The sequence below is a fragment of the Scheffersomyces stipitis genome, chromosome 2 (assembly GCF_000209165.1).
Source record: "Scheffersomyces stipitis CBS 6054 chromosome 2, complete sequence".
Lineage (NCBI taxonomy): Eukaryota > Fungi > Ascomycota > Pichiomycetes > Serinales > Debaryomycetaceae > Scheffersomyces > Scheffersomyces stipitis.
This window is the reverse complement of record NC_009042.1, coordinates 41,562-65,679: the sequence shown is the minus strand read 5'-3', so window position 1 is coordinate 65,679 and position 24,118 is coordinate 41,562. Positions and strand designations below refer to the sequence as shown.

The following is a 24,118-nucleotide window of genomic DNA, read 5'->3' as shown; positions in this document are numbered from 1 at the left end:
ATAGAAATGAAATTGAAAGTATTCGGAACTAATAATTCTAACTACGAGTATTTCTTTTCTTCCTTACTCAATAAATATTCATTATAAAGTCATTATAGTCATAACGTTTTTTTGTATCTAAGCAAGTCTGTCTCTACAATATTGATATAAATTGAACTTATACAAAAACTGAACCTTCCGATCCGTGTACATGATTTGCAAAATGAACTCCTGTAGCTTGGACTTCGATTCCAGAATGGGACATATTGGCCAGTTTAAGCAAGGAGATATGGCCATTTGCAAGTGTACGTTCTCCAGATTCTTCGTCGTCATCTTCCTCTTCCTCTTCAGGAATTACATCTTCAATTAAACGTAAAGTAGGAGCGCTTCTGAAAAGTTTGGATTCTACCTCATATTCATTTTCTCCAAGGTAATGTAAGACGTGTTTGAAAACAACTTCGTAAGCATCATCTCCCCAAATGTTATCCAAATGTTCATGGTTCAAAGCTGCTACTGTCGTTGTAGTTCTAGGGGGTAATTGGCCACACATGACATCAATATCCACCAAGGAATCGATAGACCCATAGATCAAGTGAATCGGAATCCTGATATTCAGCAATGGATAGCTGACGGGGGATAAACCCGACAACGAAGAGTAGGCATCGTGGTACATCTGGAAATTCTTGGATGACATTACTTGGAACCAATGAACAACTGACTTGACAGAAGTTGTAGAGTATAAATGTGCGTAACTGCTCAACTTTTGAATTTTAGAAATGTTCTTGGACTTCCAGTTGAAAAGGACATAGTTCGATACATCAATCATGGTGTCGAACAATGGTGGATACATAATCTTTTGCCAGAAAGCAACTGAAGGCATTAATATCTTTCTTGAAAACAACAAAAAGAACACGTTAGGAGACGACTTCAAGAATAAGTCGAGAAACTTTGAGTGAAGTCCATGGGGAGTAGTGGCTGGAGAAATGGCAATCAACTGGTCTATCTTGTCGTTCAAATCAGTATTGATGGATACACTAGCGAATGCCTGTGCCGTTCCCTGGCTGAACCCTATATACGTCAATTTCAGTTTTTTTGTCTCGTCCAAGATATAGTCGATTGTGTTGGGGATGTCAAAGAGGGCAAACTCATCCAAGGAAAAATCCCAGAATTGTTCAGTGTGCAACTTGTGTTGCAAATGTTTCTGACTGTATTTGTTTCCACGGTTGTTTCCCATCCAAACGTCGTACCCCAAATCGTAGAGAATGAAGGGTAAGTTTTGGTATTTGTCAAGCATTGTGACCCATATTTCTGAACTCATCAAGAGACCATGGTGCAAGTATACCACCTTACCGTTAGTCACTCTTGTGGTGTCGTTTGGCTTTGACAATCTGTGTACTGTCAACAAGTAGTGATCTTTTGTCTGCACGATACGAGGTTCAACACTGTAGCCAAATAGTTCGACCATCTCGTTGATAGAGGTACTGTTCAACAAGCCTGTCATGAGCACATACTTCTCCTTCAGAATGTTGCGATGATTCTTGAGATACGTATATTTGGGATTGTAGCTATCTTCATCGTCGATTTCTTCTGTTTTGAAGTTGACTGGATCTGAAGAGAACCGGTACACGGTCGTGGTGACAAACGTAAAAAGCGACAAAACGGGCGTTGGTAATAGAATTGTGATCATTGAAACAATGAACTCTGCCCAAGCAAGCACAAATGAGATGAAAATCACCGGCCAGTCGAGCAAGGTTATGCGTCCTAATAACGGTATATACATGTGTTCCAGTTGTAGTATGTAGTATGATGCTGGGTGTAGAAACATACACTATTACTAATGTAGTGAGTTTGCTGTTTGTGAACTTTTGATAGAGGAAGTGTCAGATGCATGTTAGTTTAATTTCGCGCATATCAGACAGGAAATCCTGCAGGTGCCAAGAGCCCACAAGCCCCAGGTTAGTCGCCTTAGTTTAGTCGGCTATGGCCAAGGGAGCAATAGCTAAAGCCGAGTAATTAGTGGGAGTCGTCCGCAGTTTGAATTTCTGCCCTCTTAGCTGTAAGGTACCGGATAATAGAAGAATACCTCTATGACACTGCATGTATTGGCTATGTAATTGAGCTACAGAGTTGAGCAACTTCATGCTCCACTTTTGGGAAGTAAATTCTCTCATCAGTATCTTGGTATTGTAACAATATTTGCTCAGCAATGAATCCGCCAATCCATATAAAGGGCCTGCAAAGTCGCTGGTTTCGAGGTTTTTGGCCTTTGATTCTCTTCTACTGAAGTGTGAATTTACTTCCGTCTGCTTCCAAGGGCCACCGACCGTAGACGGTTACTTGGTCATGAAATTGTCCATTGTATCCTAGATCCAAATTCGGACTCGCTCTGACATCAACAACAGTTCGGGCCGAAACTTTCTTGTTTAGGTCAATCTTATTGGCTGTCACATCCCAAACCATTGATGCGTACTACATATTAATTTTTATCTGTTTCATCAATGGGCACTAAACGCATGGTAAAATTAGCAATGCAGGAACAGGACACAATTTATATTGTTGCTAGCAATTCCAGCCACTCACAGACGTTCATCTATTCGATCTAATCAATTCAATCGCAGTAGAAAGGAATGGAAATCATATGCGGTTGGAGCCTCAATTTCAGCACCAGTTTACGTCAAAGGAACAATTATAATTGACTTGACTTCATTGAATAGGTAAGTACCAAGAAATAGTTAACCAGGTTACTTAAATATCAACCCAATATGTCAAGTGGAAATTCTTTCAAACAAAAATCAGTTGGGCCAATTCTAGACTCAATTGGGTAAAATAAACGTTTCCGCTCAATTATTCACCCTCGTTGTTAAATCGGAGCTATTTGGGGCAAACAATGCAGTAACAAAAATAAAAAATGAAATTGCAGACAAACTTTTCGACTACGGTTGTGGAAAACTTACATACCCCTGTTTACATGTTGTTGGCCCTGCAGAAAATTGGTGGTATTTAAGAAGTAGACAATTTCCATTACTGAAACCATTTTTTGCCCTTGAAATTGTTTTTGGTACTTTAACATATCAATAATGGTCTCTACTCAAAAAGTTTTAGGTGCTTTGGCTCTCTCTTCGGTTGCAATTTGCGGCGAAGCTCCCATCTCCACTGATTCTCCCGATGATTTTAAGTATGTAGCTACTTTTGAGCCTGCTGGTAACTATGATGTTACTGGTACTGTTTCTTTCTCAGCAGCCCAGAACGGCTCGGTTCTTGTTTCTGTTGACTTACTGGGCTTGCCATCTACAGGTGGCCCATTCCCTTACCACGTCCACGAACATCCTGTCCCAACTGATGGAAACTGTACTGGAACATTGGCTCACTTGAACCCATTCGGTGGAAGTGTTAACGCTACCGATGCTGCCGGTAAGGAAGTTGGTGACTTGGCAGGCAAGCACGGCAACATTGAGGGACAATCTGCTGATCTCTCGTACGTCGACGACTACCTTTCCTTGAACCCAGACAATAAGGCTTACATCGGAGGCTTATCTGTTGTAGTTCATCTTTTGGACAACACCAGAATCGCCTGTGCCAATATTACCAGAGAACCAGTCACTAGTGCTGATGCCAACGTCACCAACACCACTTCCGTTGAGGCTCAAAACGCTGCAGGTTCCAACATGGTTGCTGTTGGTTTGACCGGTATGGTTGCTGCTGCTGTCTGTTTGCTTGTCTAAATGATGATATTATGCGAGCCCGAAGTCGGTTTCTCCAAAAATAATTTGATTATCTAGTTTTGAAATATATGCCCCTTTGCTGGAACACAAGTTCCCGTAGATTCACTAAAGCAGATATTCCTTGTTTAGTACTCCTCAAATTGAGAGTCATCATTTAAGCAAAAATGGGTGCGAAAAATGATGCTTGAGTACATGAAATCGCTGGAACTCACCTGGTTTTACAAATGATCTACTATGGCTAGATACCTGAACTGGCTGCAGGGTACTTGACTTCAGAAATATCATAATAATATGCTGATGAATCAAAGAAGAGTTTGTTTTACTAGAAGGTGGCAAGTTTATTGCCTCAATTGCTCATTTTGATTTGTACAATATGAATGTGAGAATTTTGCACTTTATTTACATAATTGAAATACTCCTCTACCCAATAACTCACTTTTCCAAGTAATTTCTTCTTCCGACATAGAATGGCATTATATGAATAAATAGATGATATTATGATCAGCTAAGGCTACTGTAGGTATTTTGAGAATTTTCTTTGAAGCAGAAGTACATGGCCCAGCATGTAATTTTCTTGTATCAGTGCCAGTACGTTCGCTATTTCCAATATTATTCTTGGTCAAGACTTTCGGAATCAATATTGGGTGCAGTTTGATGAGATTGATTTAAGGGATTGGTGACCTGATGCCTAGCCCCGACTTCAAGTTGTTTCTCAAGAGCTATGGCTCATTATTCCAATTCAGGAACTGTCCGAAGTTGGTATTAAAAATGCCCACACTTGTTGAGCTGAAACTGTTCCCAAAAATGTGTCTAAGTCGAAGCTTTCGTTTCCGTAGACTAAGATCTGCACAATGAAGATGAAGCACTTTAATTGCAGTCTTTTTGAACCGACGATAACCGTAAGATAATAGAGGTCTGTTATGGCTACAGTATTCGGTAATGATAACCTACGCCATTTAAATGGAAATTATCACGTTCCAACAGAAGAAATGACTATTAACCTCAATTGTATTTTATCTTGTACGTTAGTTTATCAGAATACGCAATGCCATTCAATGTTATATCATAAACAATGGAAAAAGCAACATTTGGTAAGACTAACTAGGAAGACACCATACATATGAAAGAAGAGTACCTGAACGGCATCTATTCATTACCTGAAATGATCTTGTCAACAGTTTCATGTTCCAGAGTAGCAGAAAATGAATCTGATGGAACTCTCAAAAACAGTAGTTTCTGGCTAGTTCTCAACAGCAGCTTTCAATGATAGCTACGCCCAAGTGATATGATACGTATGCAGATTCAATAAAAGGATCTCTAACTCAATGCTAATATCAATTGTTGAAAGTGGAAGAGATTGATACTTTCTACTTTTGAAGCAATTGAAACTCTCGCTGGTGCTGTGATGACTCTTATGGCTTCAGAAGATTAGCAACTGACACTGTTTTTGGCATGGCGTATTGATATTTTCTTCTGAAAATAAGAGCTTGCTTTATCACAACGAAGAATCATCGAAGCTGTTAGCTAACTCCTGTGAACGTCACCTTTTCACGGGAAAGATTGTTGAAGTTATCAGAGAAGTGCTCAAGTGTCATGTGTATGGTGAAGCTTCTATCGAAGACATAATAGACAGCCATTTCGTTCAGGAATGAAAGAATTCATTGTCGCGTGAGAGAAAGGGGGGAGGCAAAGTTGTTTGTGTGGGATCTGATAATTGCTGTACTTGAATAGCACTGGAGAAACTAGTATTATCCCAGATTACAAGAATGATCTTCTACTCGATGAAATCTCTTTTCTATATTTGATTAGATACAGAAGAAACAATGGCCATTGGTGGCTCAGATAGTTTTGGGTTTGAGGAAGTGCCACATATTCCAGTCGGTACTTGAAGAGACTATTTTCCGAAATTGAGGAATAGTGCTAAGCGTATACAAGGTACTTGGTAAATGTGATGATGGTAACGGGACGAGCAAAAGTCAATGTCATTGTTACGGGAGCTCAATATAGGAATTTAAGAAGTAAATGTAGCTGCAAAACACTTGCTGGATGATCAACTCATTCCGTTTCTTGGTAGGAAAAAAATAACAAAATTCAAAAAGCTAGCATCCAAAGAGGGATAGGTAAATCTTTACGATTTAGTTAATTATGAAAGTATTAGCGACGGTTGTAGCCGCAATGAATATCATTGAAAACATGATGCAAGAAATCACGACTCGTAAAAGACTGACTACAAAAGATGGATGTGAACTAGAAACAAAGCCGTACAATGACAGTGAGAGGCTGTGTACACATTAGTCTACTTTATTGTCAAAGTGATGAGTTTGCCGTAAGATTTGACAAGCCCAAATTGCCTTAAACCCGAAACAATAATTTCTAATGATAATAAGATTCGGAGACACCACAGAAAAATCAAAATATTTCTGGGCACGTCAGGAAGTGCAACCGAAGGCTGGTAGAATGGACCATGAAATTCCGTGAGCCTAGCATTACAGTATAGATCTGATATCCATTAGCTATAAAATAAAGTGCAACGCATATTCTTCAGTTACGGTAGTGCGCTTATGTAATCGCATAAGAGGTATATACGTATCGCCAATTTGCGCTTACCTAATCGCAAAGCGGATATGCGTCAAATGCAACAAAAGAGGAATTTGTACATAAAAAATAACCGTATCAAAGTCTTTTGCAAAGATATTCAACGGAGGTGGGTAAGTAAAAGCCCTGTTTGAAATACAAAGTGCAATAGTAAGACTCAATTTCTGAGATGGGGTATATAGGCGAAAATGTATAAATTGAGTCCCATTCCTTAGGTTTTAAGTTTTCTTGTTCTTAATTATAGTGCTCAGCTGAATACATACTCAAAGTCTCTATTTATCAAAAAATGGCCTTTTCAATTACAGATTTAGTAATGAAAGATCTTCCATTCAATCACGAATGGGAAATTGTCTTCTATGTCCAACTTATTTGGTTTGCCCTCTTGTGTGTTACTACAGTCACGTTGGTGACTTTAAATTTTGCATTTATTAGCTCCGCTGGTTTGAAAGGGTTTTGCATTTATTTCACTGTTTTCACACTTCTTAAATTTGCTGGTGGTATAACTGGGGTTATTCTTTTACTGCATAAGAATTTGGTTTCGGGTTTGTTTATCGCCACATACATTTTCAATACTGTTTCTCTTGGTGTTTTGACCAAGTCTTTATTTCCATACTTGGAGACTATGTTGAAGGGAGACCCAAGAATGGGCAAATTGGAAGAACCTGATCAACCGCAATTTAAATTTGGAAGGTTCAATTTTACTCCATTGAGAGTTGTGACACTTACGATTCTTGCTGCTATTATTTGTTCAATTGTGGGCTCTTCTAGTATTTCAACTGATGGTCCAACTCCCTCGTCAACAAATACTCTATTCAGAGTCTCTTCGGTCCTCTTTACGCTTTGTGTTCTTGCCATGACTGCAATTTTAATCTATATTGCTAATAAGCACGCAGTATTCACAAGAATTTGCATGTTTCTTTTGGTTGCCGCTCCTCTCTTATTGGTGAGATGTGTTTACTCGTTGTTATCTTCATTCCACGGAATTAGTTTTGGCAATCCAAGCAAGTACATGATTATCTTTGGCGACTATAAGTACTATGCATTGATGGCATTGTTGGAAGAAGGGTTGGTTGGAGTAGTATTTATTATTACGTTTTTCTGGTTCATGAAACTAGAAAAGACTCTTCTATAGATAGTATCCCCATTCTAATTACTACATTTAAATATAGAACTATAAGTTGAACAATAAAATTTATTTGATTGTCAATATTTGAATAATATACAAGTTATGCAACTTTTTGGTCACTTCAACGACCACCACGCTTGCCCCTTCTGGTCATTTCTGGTAACTTGAAAGGGACCTTCAAGGAAGCAATCTTGTAGGTGCTTGCAGCGGCCTTTGGAATACCAAAGGCTTCGGCTTGGCCAACAGTGGCAGCCTTGATTACCGCACCCAAAGCCTTGAACAAGCCAGTTAATCTTGTAGGCTTCATGTTTAACTCGTTAGCCAATGGTGGCAATTCGACCATGAAGTTGTCTATGTGAAGGATAAGGGCCAATAGGTAACACAATAACATATCTTCGTGATGAGGATCGATGACAAAAGATCGGTCCTTCGACTTACCTACTTGGGAAGAACGGGCAATAGCAAACTTTTCCAAGATACCATCTACTAATACTTCAGAAGGTTTGTTTTGTAATCTGGTCATCAAAGATTGCTTGTCTCTGACTCTTCTGTTTTCGTAGACACCAAATAAAAGTGAAGCATAGATTAACACTTGCAATTTTTCGGAGTTCTTTTGTGCTACCAATAATGTGAGATGCTTGTTGATGTAATTGGAGCCACTGTAAGGCAACAATTCAATTCTTTTCTTTTCATCTTCCTCGCTCAAGAAAGGACCAATACGCAAGAAAGTCCAGTCCTTCTTCGGTATTATATTGACTAATGGGTAGATATCTTCAACGTTTGTAGCGTCGACGTTAGCCAAAGGAGTGGGTCTGTCGTTGGTGACGCTTTCGGCCATCTTTTCTCTGGTTGGCAAATCTTGGGTTGACAGTTTGACGTTGTCCACGATATCTAATTCAATATCTTGTAACTTCTCAGAATCAATTCTGTTCTTTTCCAAGTTGGTGATGGCAGCCTTAGCTTTCTTGGTACCGAAAGCTTCACCCAATGCATTACGTTGAGTGACATTTCTGACACCAGCTTGTCTAACAGAAGGACCTTTGAACACACGCTTGGTTCTTGCTGTGACCTTGGCATCGACAAATGGAGCCTTGTACAAATCAACAGACTTGTTCAATGGATCGTACAATGCAACAAAATAGTCGTTCAGCTCGTCAGCAAGACTCTCTCCATTGTAATCTAAAGTTTCCGTTTCACCATGGACAACATATTTATCAGATTTCTTATGTTTGTATAAGTCAAACTCAGTCAGAGTAGGAACAGACAACCCATTGAAGAATGATCCAACCACAGCAGATGGCTCTTCGGCATAAGAGGCAATTCTAATTTCGTTTGTCTTCGATTCTCTTGGTCTCTTGACTCCCGACATGTTGTGTGGTTTTTCTCTTGTCGAATTTGGTAGACTGTGGGATACTCTAGGAATTTAAGCCGTTTCTGAGATAATTTATTTCATCCATCTCATCGTACTTTTTTTCAGTGCAAAATTATTTTGGGATCTCTCACGTGCCGTGTAATATGCTATTGCGCATATAGAGAGATCTCTATTAAATATATATATATATAAAATTATACATCTCCGAAACGAAATTATTCCTTCTTGATATAAAACCTTATAGCCATTCAAAATGACGTACATAGATAGCAAAGAAATACTGAAGTCATACTACGAAGTTCTCTTAGTGGATTCTCAAGCTCTGGAAGCTGAAATTAAAGCTTCATATAAGAAGCTACTTCTTTCTACACACCCTGATAAGACTGGCGAATATACTTCAAATAACCTGATAACACTTATGAAAGAGGCATACAAGACGCTTGTAGATCCAGTGTTGAAGGCTGAGTACGACGAGAGTTTGACCAGGACCATACAGAAACAAGGGTTTAATTTAAATGGAGATGGGCTTGATACTTATGGCTTGAATGAATTTGATATAGAAGAAGACGATGAAGAGGCCGTTGTCGTCTCATGGAGTAAGAGTTGTCCTAGATGTCAGATTGCTAAAGGCATGGTCTTATCAGAAGAAAATCTCGCTGAAAATGGTACTAGTGACGGCAATGGAGGATATGATATAATTGTACAATGTTCCAGTTGTAGTCTTTGGATCAAAGTCAAGTACTACGAAGAAATTGAAACAGACCTGGAAGATGAATAAGGTTAATCTGTATATAGAGAATATTGTATAATATTATTGGGCTCTTATAGACGAAATAGTTCTAGACTACGAACCATAGAGGTATGAGCAATACAGCCACACACAAATAAGAACAAGAACGATACTTGAATCCGCTCAGTATAGAATCGTCCCAGGGAGGAAAATCAAGGTAATCCAGACAATTGTGCGTGGTTGCATTAGATTTATTCCACATCAGATATTTGGGATACTCCAATAATGTTTCATTCATATTCGATTCCTCTTGGCCATTGCTCATTTCCAATGGAGCCTTACTTGAGACACTCAGTGTTGTAACAAGATTTACACCATCAACGATAGTCTTATACCCAAGCTTAATCTGAGTCATGTTCATGCTCTGAGCCTTCTTGTGTGCGTAGGAGAGAGAGTCGTATACAGCATTCTTAATTAACAGCTTCGACTTCTCATCCAGAACAAGATGTGAAATCGCCTTCGTGGGCTCAGAATTCAAGACAATATTATACAACGCAACCCAGTCTTCGATTTCGGTGTCATTCATTTTCTTTGTGGCACGATTGAGACCTTTCGATACTAGTGTATTCAACCCAGAAACTACTTTTCTAAACATCTTCGTACCGAGAAGATTTCCTGTGAAATTCTTTGCCGCGCTTATGATCTCGTCATCAGATGTCCTGTTAAGGAAATTGTAGATATTGTTTCGATCCTTGTAAGGAAACTTATCTTTCTTTATTGAAGGCATTTTCTTCTCTGGGGTATTGTTGACAGAAGAAATGGGAACTACCTTTTCAGTACTATTGTGTGTGGTTCCGTTTGGTATGGAATAATATTTGAATCTGATAAATCCATCTGCGGAATCATCGTCAGTTTCCTCTTCTGAATCGCTGTAGTACCATTCTTCAACTGTCTCTGGTTCATTATCAGATTCACTTTCTACATCTGATTCGCTATTTTCAAGTTCATAAGTACCAAGCTCTTCTTCTTCACTGTCGTCTTCACAGTCATCGTCATTGTCTTCTCCTCGGAAGTATTTCAAGATACTTCGGAATGAAAACTGACCAACAATCTGACTATCATCCGCCAAATTTGATAGTGGTCTAAGCGTGCTTCTGTTTGAAGCCAAAGCTCTAACACGAGGAAATGGGACTTTGTGTCCTGGCACAAGAAGCGCTTGTGCTACCAATTGATTAGCTAGAATAAGCCAATATATGAATAGCATCTGATATGAGCGATAATTGTCTGTCTGTGGAAAGTAGGTACTTGCAAAATATTGCAACTTCCCGCTCACCATATTTAGCATCCAAAATTTAGAACCTAATATAGAATTTAAAAAATAAGGGAAGTCTCGCACTAAGAAAGATGATTCCCGATAGCTAATAGGAGGTTATAACCTTTTACAGCTGTAGTTTTCTATAGTAGATATTTCAGCATTATATGGGTAGACAATTATATCACTTCTTTGTCTTAACCTTTTCCTCCAACTCCTTAGACCACAAATCAAGCTCCTTAGCTATCTTGTCAATCTTCGTTATTTTTGTCTCTATATCATCTAATATCTGTCTGTAGCACGAAAACTCAGTCTCTGTAATTTTTGTTAGTAGTTAAACCCACGAAATCATCTACAAGTCTCTACATACGTAATTGTTCCAATTTGTGGGCGTTTTTGTCCAAAACATTAAGGTTCTGTTCGAGTTTTATGTAGTTTAATGATTGATTTGTATTGAGATTCTCTAAAAGGTTAAGGTCGATGGTCGAGATTTCCGTGTCAGATTCGATTAATTTGGAGAGCGTGTTCAAAACGTAATTGGCCAACTTGGGAGTATCCCTCAGAGTCGACATATTTAATGATACTGGCTGATACTCTCGTTCCAAAGATACTTTTTCATATATTTCCATAATCATGAAAACGCTAACTGTGATCTGATCTGCAGATTATGTAATCAATTAATATTAGTCTATCATTTTATTTACAATAATGAAATGAAGGTCTACAGTTAGTCTTTAGTATTACCTATATTGTATCGTGCTTATATTTACAAGAAGGTACAAGGTCTAACGACCACTGTACAATTTATACATTGGGTCGGTTTTTCCGATTTGGATATTGGCCCATTTCTTGGTTGGCTGAGCATTCAACCTTTCTACGTAGTTGATCTTTTCAGGCTTTTCGATCAAGTGAGTCATACTGACTCTGACCTTGGATTCAGGAGTGATGATTTCAAAGAGACCAGGTAATTTGTCTGCAGCTTTTCTCAAGGCGTCTCTGGCCACTTTGTCGTGGATATCTCCTCTAATTTCAAACAAAACCTTACCTGTAGGCACACGGCAGGCCCAGTGATCGAATGGACCTTTACCTTTACCCATTCTGGTCTGATTACCCTTGACACATACGGCAGTATTACATGTGAATCTGGTGATCAAGTCGGACTTGGTAGGTCTAAGTTCTCTCTTTAACACCTTGTCAGCGGCCAAAAGCTGGTTAGCAGCCATACGAATACCCTTGGACTTCAATCTCAAGCCGAGTTTACCAAATTCCAAAGAGTTACCTTTGATAGAACCTCCGATTCTTACACTAACCCTACCCTTCATTGTTTTTCTGATAGCCTTATACCTTGGAGCGTATTCATGTTTGAATCTCTTAGAGATGGAATTCACAAGAAAATTGGCCGGACTCCTGATGGCAGACGTAGCCCTGGAGTTGGTAGTCATTACTCCAAACATCGATCTAGCGAACCCGAACATGGTGGCGTAGTCTTTGGTGAAGAAAATAGATGAACAGTAGAATCGTTGAAAATTGGTTAAATTATTTGAACCGAAAAATGCACGGAAAATTTCACAAAACAATACATCAACACCGCAATAATAAACTTTTTTTACCATATAGAACGAGCACCAGGTCATTTATCTATGAGAGGTTCAAACCATGATAAAAGCATTTCGATTCAAGCGGAGATGTACATAAAGGCAGAGATATAGTATGGTAAGAGGCTCTATTAATAAGGTAATTATCTACTTCTCTAATTTCTCATTTAAAAGTTCAATTTTCATGCTTTTCGCAGCCTTTTATAGGCCACTCTCTATGTACATGTATTTAATAAAATTAACGAATTTCAACCCCGAAGTACTTCTTCAAGTCCAGCTCCACCTTCTGATGGACTTCGTTGATCTCCTCATTGGTGAGGTTTCTGTCCATAGATTGGTAGTTAATACGGTAACATTGAGACTTCTTTCCAGTTTTTGGATGGACAAATTCGTCAATATTTGCTACACTTTCTGCAACATCACCAGCGTATGTTCTAACAATTTCCATGACATCATTTTCGTGAAGCAATGAGTCAGTTGGCAACCAGAATGAAACATCTCTCTTGATTCCAGGGTATTTGGAGTATGGGGCAAAGGTAGCGATTTGTCCGTTATTGAACTGGTTGTGGAATCTTTCATCCAACGACCAGAATAGTCTAATATCTGGGATGCCGAATAACAACATGGCAATTCTATCAATACCAATACCAAACGCCCATCCCAACTTGTCATCACCAAGTCCAGCGTTCAACAAAACTTGCTGTTGAACTATACCACAGCCACAGCATTCCAACCACTCACCTTTCCACCAGACTTCAATTTCCCACGAAGGAGAAGTCCATGGAAAGTAAGCCTCGACCCACCTTACCTTTAAAGGTTCATTTAAATAAGGCTCGGTAGAGCCAGCCTTTCGAGCAGATTCTCTGGCAGTCTCAAAAACTTGGTTCACCAAGTATTCGATCAGCTTTTTGAGATGCACACTGATCAATTCCACTTGTCTATCTGACATGTAGTCCTGTTTAGGGTTATTTTCATTAATTGGATGTTGTCTGAATGGATCCTCTACAATGATATTTGTCTTGGGAATAGATTCAATATCCTTCATTATCTGTTCCTCTAAGTTCGGCGTATCCTTAGACCATATTCTGGCGCCTTCCAATTGATGAAAAGCTGGATAGTGAGTTTTGTCAATTTCGTCCTTTCTGTAGACATCTGCCGTAATCAAATAACCAGGGGTCTCGCATGTTTGGAAACATTCAAGTTCATGAGCGGAAGTATGCGTTCTTAAAAGGTTATCCTTGTTTAAGTAGTAGGTATCAGACTTGGATCTTCCAGGATGGTCTTCTGGAAATCCTAAAACATCGAAGTTCTGGTAGGTTGTAACAGCAGGCTTGAAGTTATTGTAGAAGGTATAACCCATATCTTTCATGTTTTTTTCTATCAAACTACGCAAAATCCCAATGGGATGGTCAGGGTTCTGATGCAACTTTCTTTTCGTGAGCTCCAAAATAAAAGGAGGAATATTTGTCCATTCATCGGTTTTGAATATCTTTCCGTCAAGCTCGATTTCTGGAGGGTATTGTCTCGTCTGGCCAGAATTGTATCTAACTCCAGAAATAGCGGAAATAGCGGAAATCGCACCAGAGGCACCAGTCCTACAAAAGAATCGGATCCTCAACGGCTTGACAAGTTCCAACATTGACACTGCTTTTATGCAACAAGATTAAACGAACGATTGTGTATGGTGAAGTTCAAAACCTAATGAATCAATTAACTGAAAATTTTGTGTCACGTGATAAAATTTCTCCAGATTTTACCCAATAAGTAGTTCTGTAACTAGCAGGTACCATTACTAGTCAAGTTTGATTCCATTAGTTGTTGTGAATACGATTGTTGAAACATAAAAGTGTCATTACCCATCATCTACTTTTCTTCAGTTTCTTAATCTCCTGCATTTGTTTAGTTGCAAATTTCATGTACTCATAAATATGTCTATAGTCATAATCTAATAGTCTTTCTACCATACGTCCTCTTTGTATCTACATTGGTTTTCCATATCCAATAAATACTGTTGCACGTCATTCTCTTTCAAATTGCCCTGCTTATGTAAGATCTCGCTGAAGGTTAGCTTAACTTGTTTAGGCATTTTTCCACTTGACCCGCAAACAAATACAATTGCATTTCTATTCAAGATCAAGTCTCCGACCAACAGACTTTTGTGGAAAAGCATGTCTTGAACATAATGGATCTTTGATCCCTCATCTCTAGAAAAACAGGGGAATATATTAAGCTTGTTACTCTTGCTGAGCAGATCCCATAATTTAGGAAAGAGATAATCCTTTTCTTTGTATCTGCATCCATAGAAAAGATATAACTCCTGATCTTTGTCCAGGGAAGTAACGTACTCTATTAAAGATTTCATCGGCGCAATACCTGTGCCTGGTGCTACCATGATTATTGGTGGCTTTTCCAATCCCGGAAGTGAGAAGACCATGTCCATTTTCTGGACGGAGAAAAGTAGCTTATCACCAAGGGTTAGCAGCTTCAACCACCTAGAACATAATCCTCTACGGATACGCCGGATTATAGTCTTGTACTCTACTATTGCAACCACCAATTCTACACTTGTTGAGCTGGGTCTTGATGCTATCAGAAAGTATCTCGGGTTGATTGTTGGAAATAAATCGAACACGTACTCAATAGGTATTTTCAAATTCTGATGAAATTCCAAAATGGTTTCTAATATCAGCCGTCTTGGCCTATTTGCATAATCGTACAACTCGTCAGTTTCCTCAAGACCTCCAAATTCTTTAAGTTTTTCTTGTTCACGTACACCATCCTCGGTCGAAGAATCTACAAAATGCCATAATTTGAAAAAGAACGATCTTCTTGGAATAGCCGCAATGTCCAAGTGGTGTGTTAAAAGTGACCTCAAGGTGAGATACTTTGTATCTATAAGTCCACCATCGACAGTGGGCAATTTTCCGTGAATTGTCAAAGGCTTATCTGCTATTGTAACCCAATGCGGTTGCAGTTGAATTAGAAGATCTACACTTTGGTCGTCATTGGACGGATATAAGGCTACGGTATCACCTGGACAGTATTTCAAGTTGTCCGACTCAATTACGACATGCCTGACATCCTGAAAATGATCGGCACTAGTGACCCGTTCATTTTTCTTAAGTATACCGAAATGCAATGACGTGTCTTCAGGCAGCTTTCTCGATTGGGACACAAGTGCAGAGTGAGACACGGTATCCACTACATCAGCATAGTTATCTATAACCACTTGATTCCGTGGATATGATAACATAGAGTCGTCCAATTGAATTTTATTGGGGAAGAACTTTAGCAACGAATCCACCAACTGTGATTCCCATTCCTTGTAGAAACCATCTACACCTTGAGGCGACATCTCGTCAGCTTCACATCGAGGCGAAAGCTCGCTACATCCCAACTGGAAAAGACGAGTGTGTAACTTCTTGATGGCATAGTTAAATTTGACATAGGAAGAGTCTCCCAAGCCAAGTGTGGAAAGATGAATATGGTTAAGTAGATCAGAAGGAAGCTTCCGTTTGAGAAGAAACTTCATGAACTTTTTTGCATTTCTTGGAAGTTCACCCTGGCCAGTCGTCGAGCATATTATGATAAGGTATCTCGTTTCTGTAACTAGCTGCTTTAGTGGATAATCATCTAGTGCTGAAAGAGTTGCACTGATTTGGTAGTATTCTAGGCGCAGACTCAAATAACGAGCGTAGTCTTCGGCATTTCCCGTCTCGGATCCATAAAGTATTGTCACTCCATCCAGACTCGACACTTGCTCGGCCATAATCCTCAAATATATTCTAGTTATTTAGAATAGATGCAAGAACGAGAATGAATTAGTTACCAGCTCTTCGAGATTTCACAACCATAATGAAGCGAGAATATAAACTGTAAAAATATGATAATAGTAGGCGTAGTCATAAAGTAATGTGCAAGCCGTACCTAAAACAGATAAGCACAGACATCAACCAGCAAATACCAAATACTCTTTCAGCTATATTAAACCCATTTTATCAACTTTGTATATGTGTTTAATTGAAAATTGGATTTAAGACTGGCCATTATTAAAGTATATAACTAAGTACAACTTCCACAGGTTGAGTTTGTATTTTCTGCAGGTTGCCAACCCGCAGACGCCAATTTTTCACCGAACCAGTTTTACTTTCCCTCACAATACTGAACACAAACAGTAGAAAACCTATGTCCTTTTCTATACAGTAAACAACTTTCTTATCTTTCAGTTCGCAAGCCGGAGGACCAAATCATATAGTCGAATCTGTCATTACAAATATCCTAATATAAAGGTATACAATGGTTCCTCCTAAGAGAAAAGCTTCTGGAGCATTTTCTGGCGCAACAGGCACTCCCAAGAAACACAAACCAAGCGAATCTCCCACACCCGAAGAACTCAAACAGTTCTACGAATCAACATTAAAGCTTGTTTTTGATCTCAGAGACGAGTCAACTGATGAGCAGGTGGCTTTCCCGTTTGTGAAAGTACCCTCCAAGAAGCTCTACCCAGATTACTATGAGATTATCAGTCATCCCATCGCATTACATGATATTCTGAAAAAGATCAACAAAGGAAAATACTCGGAATACGCGACAATTGATGAGTATGTAGATGACTTTCAACTTTTGCTTGACAATGCTGCCAAATACAATGATCCAGAATCTTGGATCGTCACTGGAGCTCAGCAGATCTACGATTTTGTAGTTAAGCAGAAGACTGTCTTCTTGGACCGTATAGCGAGCGAACATGCCTCAGCGGCCGCAAAGTCTTCCGAAACACATCACAAGCTCAAGTTGAAGCTCAAGGAGCCAGCTGAAGATAAGTCTGGTGTGACTTTTGCCAGGTTGCCCCAGATTTGTTCCGAACTTCTTCAGGATGTCATAACCCATGACTTTCCTGATGAAGGCATTATCTCCAGCCCCTTTATGGAAGAGGTAGACTTGGATGAGTATCCTGACTATATTAACTATGTAGAAAAGCCAATGGCGTTCAACACGGTGGTGACACAACTCGGCAGAAAGAAGATGTTCTCTCCTAAGAATTCCGTTTTGGAGAACATACAGAAGTTCAGTGACATGACCACCCTCATCTTCGCAAATGCACAAGCATACAATGATCCCAGTTCTGAGATTTACCAGGATTCTGTAAAGCTCCAGAACCTATTTAATGAGAAGATCGACGTATTGAAGTCTCAGATCGAAGATCTGAAGTCAGCCAAGTTGAAGTTGAAGTTATCCAAACCAAAACTCAAGCTCAGTCTTGGTGCACCAGAAGAACCACACGTACCAAAGAAGCGCGGTAGAAAGAAGAAGGTGGTAGTCCAAGAAGAGATCAAGCAAGAAGAAGAACAAGATGTAGACACAAGAGATTCGCTTGTAGATGACAACGATGATTCAAGAGATCTGATTGATGACCAAGAATTCAAGTCAGGAGTTTTGGCGGCTGAGAAGTTCACTCCAAATACATTGGGAAAGTCTGCTCCAACGATTCCAGTCACGGATACTGCTATCCAGGAAACATCCATAAGCTCTTCCATAACTGTTGTCAGCCAGACCAGTCAATATGCGTATCAAAAGGTCCAACAGACTAATATTCCGCTTCAAAGACATCAAGACTTGAAGAAGGCATTGTTCCCAACTCACCATGTAGTACCATTAACTTCGCTATTTGACTACCGTGTCCCTTCCAACGGTTTTAGTACCCAAGCATATACCATCACTTTGCCTCCTGAAGTTCTGCCACTCGTGACCTTCAAGGCTACGTTGCACAGCATACTCTATGAAATCAAGAGTGGAGACATGATAGATGGACATACATACTTGAACCTGGGCTCAGAAGAAGACTTCCAATGCAAGCTCTTTGTTAATGATGAAGAAGTCTCCACAGCTGGTGACTGTTTTGAGGAAAAGGGGCCGGATGACACTGATCTTCTTGCCGTTCTGTTCGATTTGAAATTAAATTACGGATTGAATTGCTTGAGTTTCGAATGCAAGGTTGCCCCTTCTTTGAGCAAAAGAATGAGAAGCTCATTAAAGCAGGATGAAGGAGAAGAGACCTCCGGCAGACACACCAGACACCAATTGCAGCAGCTCAAAATGACATGGGATGTAGAAACAATCAATTTCTATGTCATTTGCAATTCTTCCTGAACTTTGATGAAAAAATATGTAGTATTAGTGTATCAGTTTATGTACAGTTTTGTCTATTTGCCTATGCAAAAACTTGAAAAGACTACTCCAAGAATCTCTTCCACGCCGATAGCATCGCCAGTAATTTTTCCTATTCCTTCTACGGATTGTTTCAAACTTTCTGTGGCCAACACAACGTCATCTCGTGCTTTCCAAGAACAGAAATCTTCAAAACCTTGCAAAACATCGTTCTCCAATAAATCTTGTGCACGAGACGATATTATAATAGGATCAGTAGTTTCTGAAGAAGTAATTGCTCTGAAAGTGTGACTGAGAGCGCTCTTTAAGGAATTAATCCCACCTCCTGTCAAACAAGACACGACATGAAAGTATTCCGGGCTGATCTGTAGTTTCTCTGAGAAATATTTAAGCAATTCCTGTTTTTCTCCGAGATTTTTAATGAGATCCTCTTTATTCAATACTACTAAAACTGGTCTATTCAATTCTCGTAATGACAGTAAGTGGCTGATGAGCTGATGGAGATCTGACTTGTTGTCAGTTTCAAATGGAAGAACCGCTAAGATAAGGTCGCAATTGTAAGATTTGGCAATCGCTCTTTTCATGCCTTCTATCTCGATCTTGTCTGCCGATTCTGTATCTCTGATACCAGCAGTATCTCCAATGACAACCTTGTAACCGTTAATATCAAGTGGGACATCAATGATATCTCTAGTTGTACCCGCAATATCACTGACAATGGCAGCATCCTCGTTTGCTAGTAAGTTAAGCAATGATGATTTCCCTGCATTTGGAGGGCCCAAGAGAACCATTCGTATTCCTCGAAGCAAAGTCTCTGACGATCTGACTTTCTGCAAATACTTGTGTATCTCCTGTTCTAGTTTCTTGATGTTTTCTTCCACGTTGTCGAATAATTGAGCTGTTTCTTCGAGATCGTGGTCTTCACCAAAGTCGATCAACGTAGTCATCAATGCGATATTATTCAAAATCCCTACTCTCCATTGCAGAAATAGTTCTTTGGTGTTTCCTGTTAAAGAAGATAACGATGCTATTCTTTGGGTTTCCGTTTCGGCGTCTATCATGTCTCGTATTCCTTCTATTTCTGTTAGATCGAAGCGCCCGTTGACGAACGCTCTCAGGGAAAACTCACCATTCTCAGCGTATCTGATATTTATTCCTTTCTTGGGATCGTGTAGTTCCTTAATAGCTGCTAGAACTGACTTTATGATTGCAGTTCCACCATGCAAATGAAGCTCGAGCAAGTCTTCCCCAGTATACGTGTTGGGAGAATTGAAGAATAATGTTAATGCTTCGTCCAACAAGATTCCCGATTTAGGAGAATAGAGCTTACGAACGCTGGCTACCCTATGCTTTGGTTGAGTTTTTGTATTTGTCAACTTGTTGAATACATATTTCGATTCCGGACCGGAGACCCTGATAACCCCAATGGCTGCTCTGCCTAATTTAGTGGAAAGTGCATATATGGTTGGTTGGTTGTAATGAGGGACTTGAGTATGGAATCGATTGCGAAAATCTGTATGTTTAGTATGGTTCCATAGTTGTATTCTTGATGAAGCTGGTATTGAAGAGGATGGTGCCCACCTACAAAATGACCTCACAAGCATCATATCTGTTAATATCTCTAAATAGAGAACAACATTAAAGAGAAATATTCTTGTGGGGATGAGCAGCACACAAAAGATTCTAGCTTAGATCAAAAAATTATCTCGAATTTCAAAGATGCGAATCTATTCTCTCCTGTTCTACTCTCTCTTCCATGTTCCATATATTTCAGATATTCTATTCTCGTATCTGGCACTCATACTCTACTAATTACTATTGTAATGTTTCAAAGTAGTCTAGCTGGCTTAAGGGTTGTAATAAGTCGAAGGAGTATGCATGCTAGTCTTTTCAAAAGACATGAGAATCCACTTGGATTACCAAAATTCAAAAAAGACGGAGGTCCAGAAATACCACGAATGTCTAAAGGGCTTCCTATGAAACAGAAGATACCCAATGTCAAACGCATAGTACTAGTTTCGTCAGGAAAAGGTGGAGTAGGAAAATCAACAGTATCCGTGAATGTAGCATTAGCTCTTCGGTCTATGGGAAAGCAAGTAGGACTTCTTGATGCAGATATTTTCGGACCTTCAATACCAAAGTTAATGAATCTCTCGGGAGAACCCCGCCTTTCTGAACAAGGCAAATTGCTTCCATTGAGCAATTATGGAATCGAAACAATGTCGATGGGGTATCTTATACCAGCAGAGAGTGCTCTAGCTTGGAGAGGATTAATGGTTATGAAGGCATTGCAACAGCTCTTGTTTGAAGTTCAATGGTCTAATTTGGACTATTTAGTGGTAGATATGCCTCCAGGTACCGGAGACACTCAACTCACCATTAGTCAGCAACTCAAGGTAGATGGGGCCGTAATTGTTAGTACCCCACAGGATATTGCTCTTATAGACGCCATCAAAGGAATCACAATGTTCAACAAGGTCAATATCCCAATACTTGGGTTAGTACAGAATATGAGCTACTTTGTCTGTTCCAATTGTAACCACGAGAGCCATATATTTGGAACAGATGGTGCAAAACGAGAAGCTGAGAAACAGAAATTGGAACTTCTAGGCTCAATTCCATTAAGTGAAGATATCTGCTCTCAGTCTGACTTGGGTAAGCCAGTTGTTATATCACATCCAGAGCTGTCTATAGTTCAGCCATATTTGGACATCGCAAGGAAGATTATCACAAGACTCGCATAATCCAGGAATTAAATTGGAGCTTATTTTTGTACATATTTTTGCACCCATTAATTCTCAGTCAATAAGCGCTTATTGTAAATAGCTTAGTTTTGAGTAGCAAATTAAAAATTCTTGATTGGGTCTGTTTGTTGAACACGTTAGTAGCAATGAACTTTATGAATCGTGTTGTATTGAATGCTTTCGTGAGTTTGGCATTCTTGATGGCTGTTTCGGCTGCCGATGGTACGTCAAACATTCCATTGTTAACCGTTAATCGGGAATTCAACCAATCTCCGACATTTAACTATGAAAACTTGAAGGACAGTTTAGACAATTTAAAACTGTTTCTACCACTTAGAGGAAATAATACAAGAATCCTGGAATTCAAAAACATGCTTAACAAGTTGCTTTCGGACAACGAAGACGACGAAGTGAGTCTTTCCGAAAGCAGTACTGCGAGTGCTGAAACAACTATCAAGACTACAAACACTGTATCCGAGAGTATCAAAACTACTTCTGAGGAAGTCTACAGTGGTGAAAGAAGTGAAACCACTTCAAGTTCACTTGAGGGTGTACCCGATAAAACCTCGGAAGCTGTAGTCGTTACCACTGTTAAAACGACTGAAAGCTCGTCAAAGTCCAGTATCATCAGTAAAGTGACGCACAAAGTTCCTATCCAGACACTTGAAGGGCGAATCCCATTTAACCCAATTCTGAAAGAATTGACATCATCTCCAACCAACTTCTCAAGAAATATTGTGACAAAAACAATCACTAGATTCGTCACAATTGACCAAATTGAAATGAATGAAGTGACCCCCTTATCAGATGTTAGTTCTACATTTTCTGTGGATATTTCTCCCACAATTATCATTTCAAGTCCACCTCCTGTTAGTTGGAGAGATGAAGTTACTACATCCCCACACCAAGTAACAACTACTGAGACCTATATTCCAAGAGGCCACTTACAAAGAATTGAGAGAATTGTTGAAGATTTGCGTGACGGTCTTGACCGACAGAAGAAGGAATCAAACTTTGTCGGCGAACTTATCTCTTATTTGAATAGAAAAGGAGTACAGGCTCCTGCGACGGAAATAATCAGATCGGCGAATTCATATTCCAGTGCAACTGAATCTTCCATGACCACTTCCAGTTCCAAAGACATTAGTACCAGTTCCATTTCGATCGTATCCCTGTCCTTTAGTACATCACCATCACCTCAAGCAAGTCATGGTCTCTCGGTCAAGGAACTTTTAAATCAGAAACTTTCCAATAAAGTCGATATCATTCCTCAATTTCAATTTCATGATCACGAAGTTCCTAAAAATTATGCACCCTACGCTAAGCCAAAGTCCACTTGGAATCTGATTAGTTCCGAGGTGAAAAATGAAACACCTCGTGTGTCTACTATTGCTCCTGAACCCACACTAGACCTTGGAGCTGACATTTTGGACTATCTTGAAAGAAAATTTCCGGATATCGTAACATCGCAATTAGAGTACAAAAGCAAGTCGACTTCAGAAAGTTTGCTTGTTTCTATCACCAAAGGGAGCATTCCCAGCTCGCAGACTTCTCTCGCTGAAACTTTTGTTTCTACTTTAGAGCCACACTTGCTCGCTGTGTCTGAAGTTGAGGCATTAGCAACAGATGATCCCAAACACAGTAATCCGGATAATGTCAGACATGTTCCCAAGGATATATCAGTTGAAAAAAATGCTTTTGGAACACTATCAAATAAGGATTTAACGTCGTCGTACTTACTTGAACAAGTGAATGGAAAGGTGCAAGTTTCCGAAGTGGAAGCTGATACGAGCCTTGCTGTTGATCTCATCAACGCACCTGCTGGTAGGGCAAGACTGCATCGCCATCGTTCAGGAAGAAGAACTCGTCATCGTAATAATACTTCCATTGTGGATTTGGCCAATGGTGCACAAAGGGCTGTATTTGCTCTTTCAACAGCTCTTGCAGCCGTTAGTTTAGCTGCCATTGTGGTGTTTTGGAACTAGTATATCGCTAAATTAGAAAGCAAAATAAACATATAATTGACTATATACTGTGTGGATTTGAAGAAGCTATGAATGGGTGTATTCTAGTGTATACCGGTAATTTTGCACCCAAATGGTTCATCTCAACAATTCGCGCTGCTCCACAATTGCAACCGTGAAAAATGACCAGGCAGGCTCATCACAAGATTTGCATGTAAAAGCATGTGATTCTTTCTGCAAAACGATAACATCTCAGCATTCTCGTCTACATCTTGACGGAATCTCCTGCACAGCGCCAATACTTTATTTTGGCTAAAAAGTTTGGTAGGACTAAAGAAAACATGATTCGCTTTTCGATGGCATTTTTTCTGGAGACTTCAGCATGATAAATAATGAAATTTGAACTGTTTTTCTTTTTTTTTCGTGATTTATATTTTTCTGTTTTCTCAACTTTGAGCTTACACCTATTTATACTCTTGTATCCCTACTATTTCACTAAGTTGTCCTACTTTAACTTATTTGACTACTAAGCCCTGTCAAAATCAAGATGACGTCGTTGCCAAGCACTCCGAAAACTCCGCTATCCAGAAGATCCGGCAAGAACGGCACTCCTAGAACAGTAGCGATAGCCAAAACCACAGCACTTTACGTTGACGAAGATTCGTATGTAGAGGAAGAAGATGCTACCTATATGTACGACGAAACTGCCACTATAAGCGAAGAAGACGATCTTGAAGCCGAAGAAATCGACGAAGTTTCTGATGAAGACTTTGACTTGGACGATACGGAAGTCGAAAACGACGAAGACATTAGC

General features: G+C 39.5%; 13 protein-coding genes across 13 annotated transcripts; 5 read left to right on the top strand and 8 right to left on the bottom strand. All coding sequences in view use genetic code 12, as the record gives it.

Moving 5' to 3' along the window:
• Positions 1-157: 157 nt before the first annotated feature.
• TGL1 (Triglyceride lipase-cholesterol esterase) lies at positions 158-2,439 on the bottom strand (the record flags this gene model as incomplete). The annotated part of the gene is made up of 2 exons (XM_001382205.1): positions 158-1,740; positions 2,277-2,439. The coding sequence occupies 2 exons, from the start codon at positions 2,437-2,439 to the stop codon at positions 158-160; spliced, it is 1,746 nt and encodes a 581-aa protein (XP_001382242.2).
• Positions 2,440-3,056: 617 nt separating this feature from the next.
• On the top strand, positions 3,057-3,701 carry SOD2.2 (Cu/Zn superoxide dismutase; the record flags this gene model as incomplete). The annotated part of the gene is made up of 1 exon (XM_001382737.1): positions 3,057-3,701. The coding sequence occupies one exon, from the start codon at positions 3,057-3,059 to the stop codon at positions 3,699-3,701; it is 645 nt and encodes a 214-aa protein (XP_001382774.2).
• Positions 3,702-6,609: 2,908 nt separating this feature from the next.
• On the top strand, positions 6,610-7,428 carry PICST_34767 (hypothetical protein; the record flags this gene model as incomplete). Its single annotated transcript, XM_001382736.1, has 1 exon — positions 6,610-7,428. The coding sequence occupies one exon, from the start codon at positions 6,610-6,612 to the stop codon at positions 7,426-7,428; it is 819 nt and encodes a 272-aa protein (XP_001382773.2).
• Positions 7,429-7,471: 43 nt separating this feature from the next.
• On the bottom strand, positions 7,472-8,821 carry RPA49 (RNA polymerase I alpha subunit). Its single transcript, XM_001382204.1, has one exon. It carries the CDS (start codon positions 8,789-8,791, stop codon positions 7,544-7,546), a length of 1,248 nt encoding a protein of 415 aa, XP_001382241.2. The 5' UTR covers positions 8,792-8,821; the 3' UTR covers positions 7,472-7,543.
• A 226-nt stretch (positions 8,822-9,047) lies between these two features.
• JJJ3 (J protein type 3) lies at positions 9,048-9,572 on the top strand (the record flags this gene model as incomplete). The annotated part of the gene is given in 2 exon segments (XM_001382735.1): positions 9,048-9,380; positions 9,396-9,572. 2 exon segments carry the CDS (start codon positions 9,048-9,050, stop codon positions 9,570-9,572), a joined length of 510 nt encoding a protein of 169 aa, XP_001382772.2.
• A 242-nt stretch (positions 9,573-9,814) lies between these two features.
• Positions 9,815-10,860, bottom strand: VCC3.2 (Vesicle coat complex AP-3; the record flags this gene model as incomplete). The annotated part of the gene is made up of 3 exons (XM_001382203.1): positions 9,815-9,861; positions 9,900-10,812; positions 10,858-10,860. The coding sequence occupies 3 exons, from the start codon at positions 10,858-10,860 to the stop codon at positions 9,815-9,817; spliced, it is 963 nt and encodes a 320-aa protein (XP_001382240.2).
• Positions 10,861-11,020: 160 nt separating this feature from the next.
• PICST_34764 (hypothetical protein) lies at positions 11,021-11,408 on the bottom strand (the record flags this gene model as incomplete). Its single annotated transcript, XM_001382202.1, has 2 exons — positions 11,021-11,151; positions 11,207-11,408. The coding sequence occupies 2 exons, from the start codon at positions 11,406-11,408 to the stop codon at positions 11,021-11,023; spliced, it is 333 nt and encodes a 110-aa protein (XP_001382239.2).
• Positions 11,409-11,572: 164 nt separating this feature from the next.
• On the bottom strand, positions 11,573-12,311 carry MPRL16 (mitochondrial 54S ribosomal protein YmL47; the record flags this gene model as incomplete). The annotated part of the gene is made up of 2 exons (XM_001382201.1): positions 11,573-12,243; positions 12,304-12,311. 2 exons carry the CDS (start codon positions 12,309-12,311, stop codon positions 11,622-11,624), a joined length of 630 nt encoding a protein of 209 aa, XP_001382238.1. The 3' UTR covers positions 11,573-11,621.
• Positions 12,312-12,669: 358 nt separating this feature from the next.
• On the bottom strand, positions 12,670-13,941 carry MSF1 (phenylalanyl-tRNA synthetase alpha subunit, mitochondrial; the record flags this gene model as incomplete). The annotated part of the gene is made up of 1 exon (XM_001382200.1): positions 12,670-13,941. A coding segment is annotated over one exon (1,272 nt), but the record flags the coding sequence as incomplete, so codon positions are not given.
• A 447-nt stretch (positions 13,942-14,388) lies between these two features.
• TAH13 (NADPH-ferrihemoprotein reductase) lies at positions 14,389-16,200 on the bottom strand (the record flags this gene model as incomplete). Its single annotated transcript, XM_001382199.1, has 1 exon — positions 14,389-16,200. The coding sequence occupies one exon, from the start codon at positions 16,198-16,200 to the stop codon at positions 14,389-14,391; it is 1,812 nt and encodes a 603-aa protein (XP_001382236.2).
• A 527-nt stretch (positions 16,201-16,727) lies between these two features.
• Positions 16,728-18,578, top strand: PICST_42490 (predicted protein; the record flags this gene model as incomplete). The annotated part of the gene is made up of 1 exon (XM_001382734.1): positions 16,728-18,578. The coding sequence occupies one exon, from the start codon at positions 16,728-16,730 to the stop codon at positions 18,576-18,578; it is 1,851 nt and encodes a 616-aa protein (XP_001382771.2).
• Positions 18,579-18,631: 53 nt separating this feature from the next.
• Positions 18,632-20,068, bottom strand: PICST_56161 (predicted protein; the record flags this gene model as incomplete). Its single annotated transcript, XM_001382198.1, has 1 exon — positions 18,632-20,068. A coding segment is annotated over one exon (1,437 nt), but the record flags the coding sequence as incomplete, so codon positions are not given.
• Positions 20,069-20,419: 351 nt separating this feature from the next.
• NBP352 (conserved nucleotide binding protein) lies at positions 20,420-21,340 on the top strand (the record flags this gene model as incomplete). Its single annotated transcript, XM_001382733.1, has 1 exon — positions 20,420-21,340. One exon carries the CDS (start codon positions 20,420-20,422, stop codon positions 21,338-21,340), a length of 921 nt encoding a protein of 306 aa, XP_001382770.2.
• Between the last annotated feature and the right edge of the window lie 2,778 nt (positions 21,341-24,118).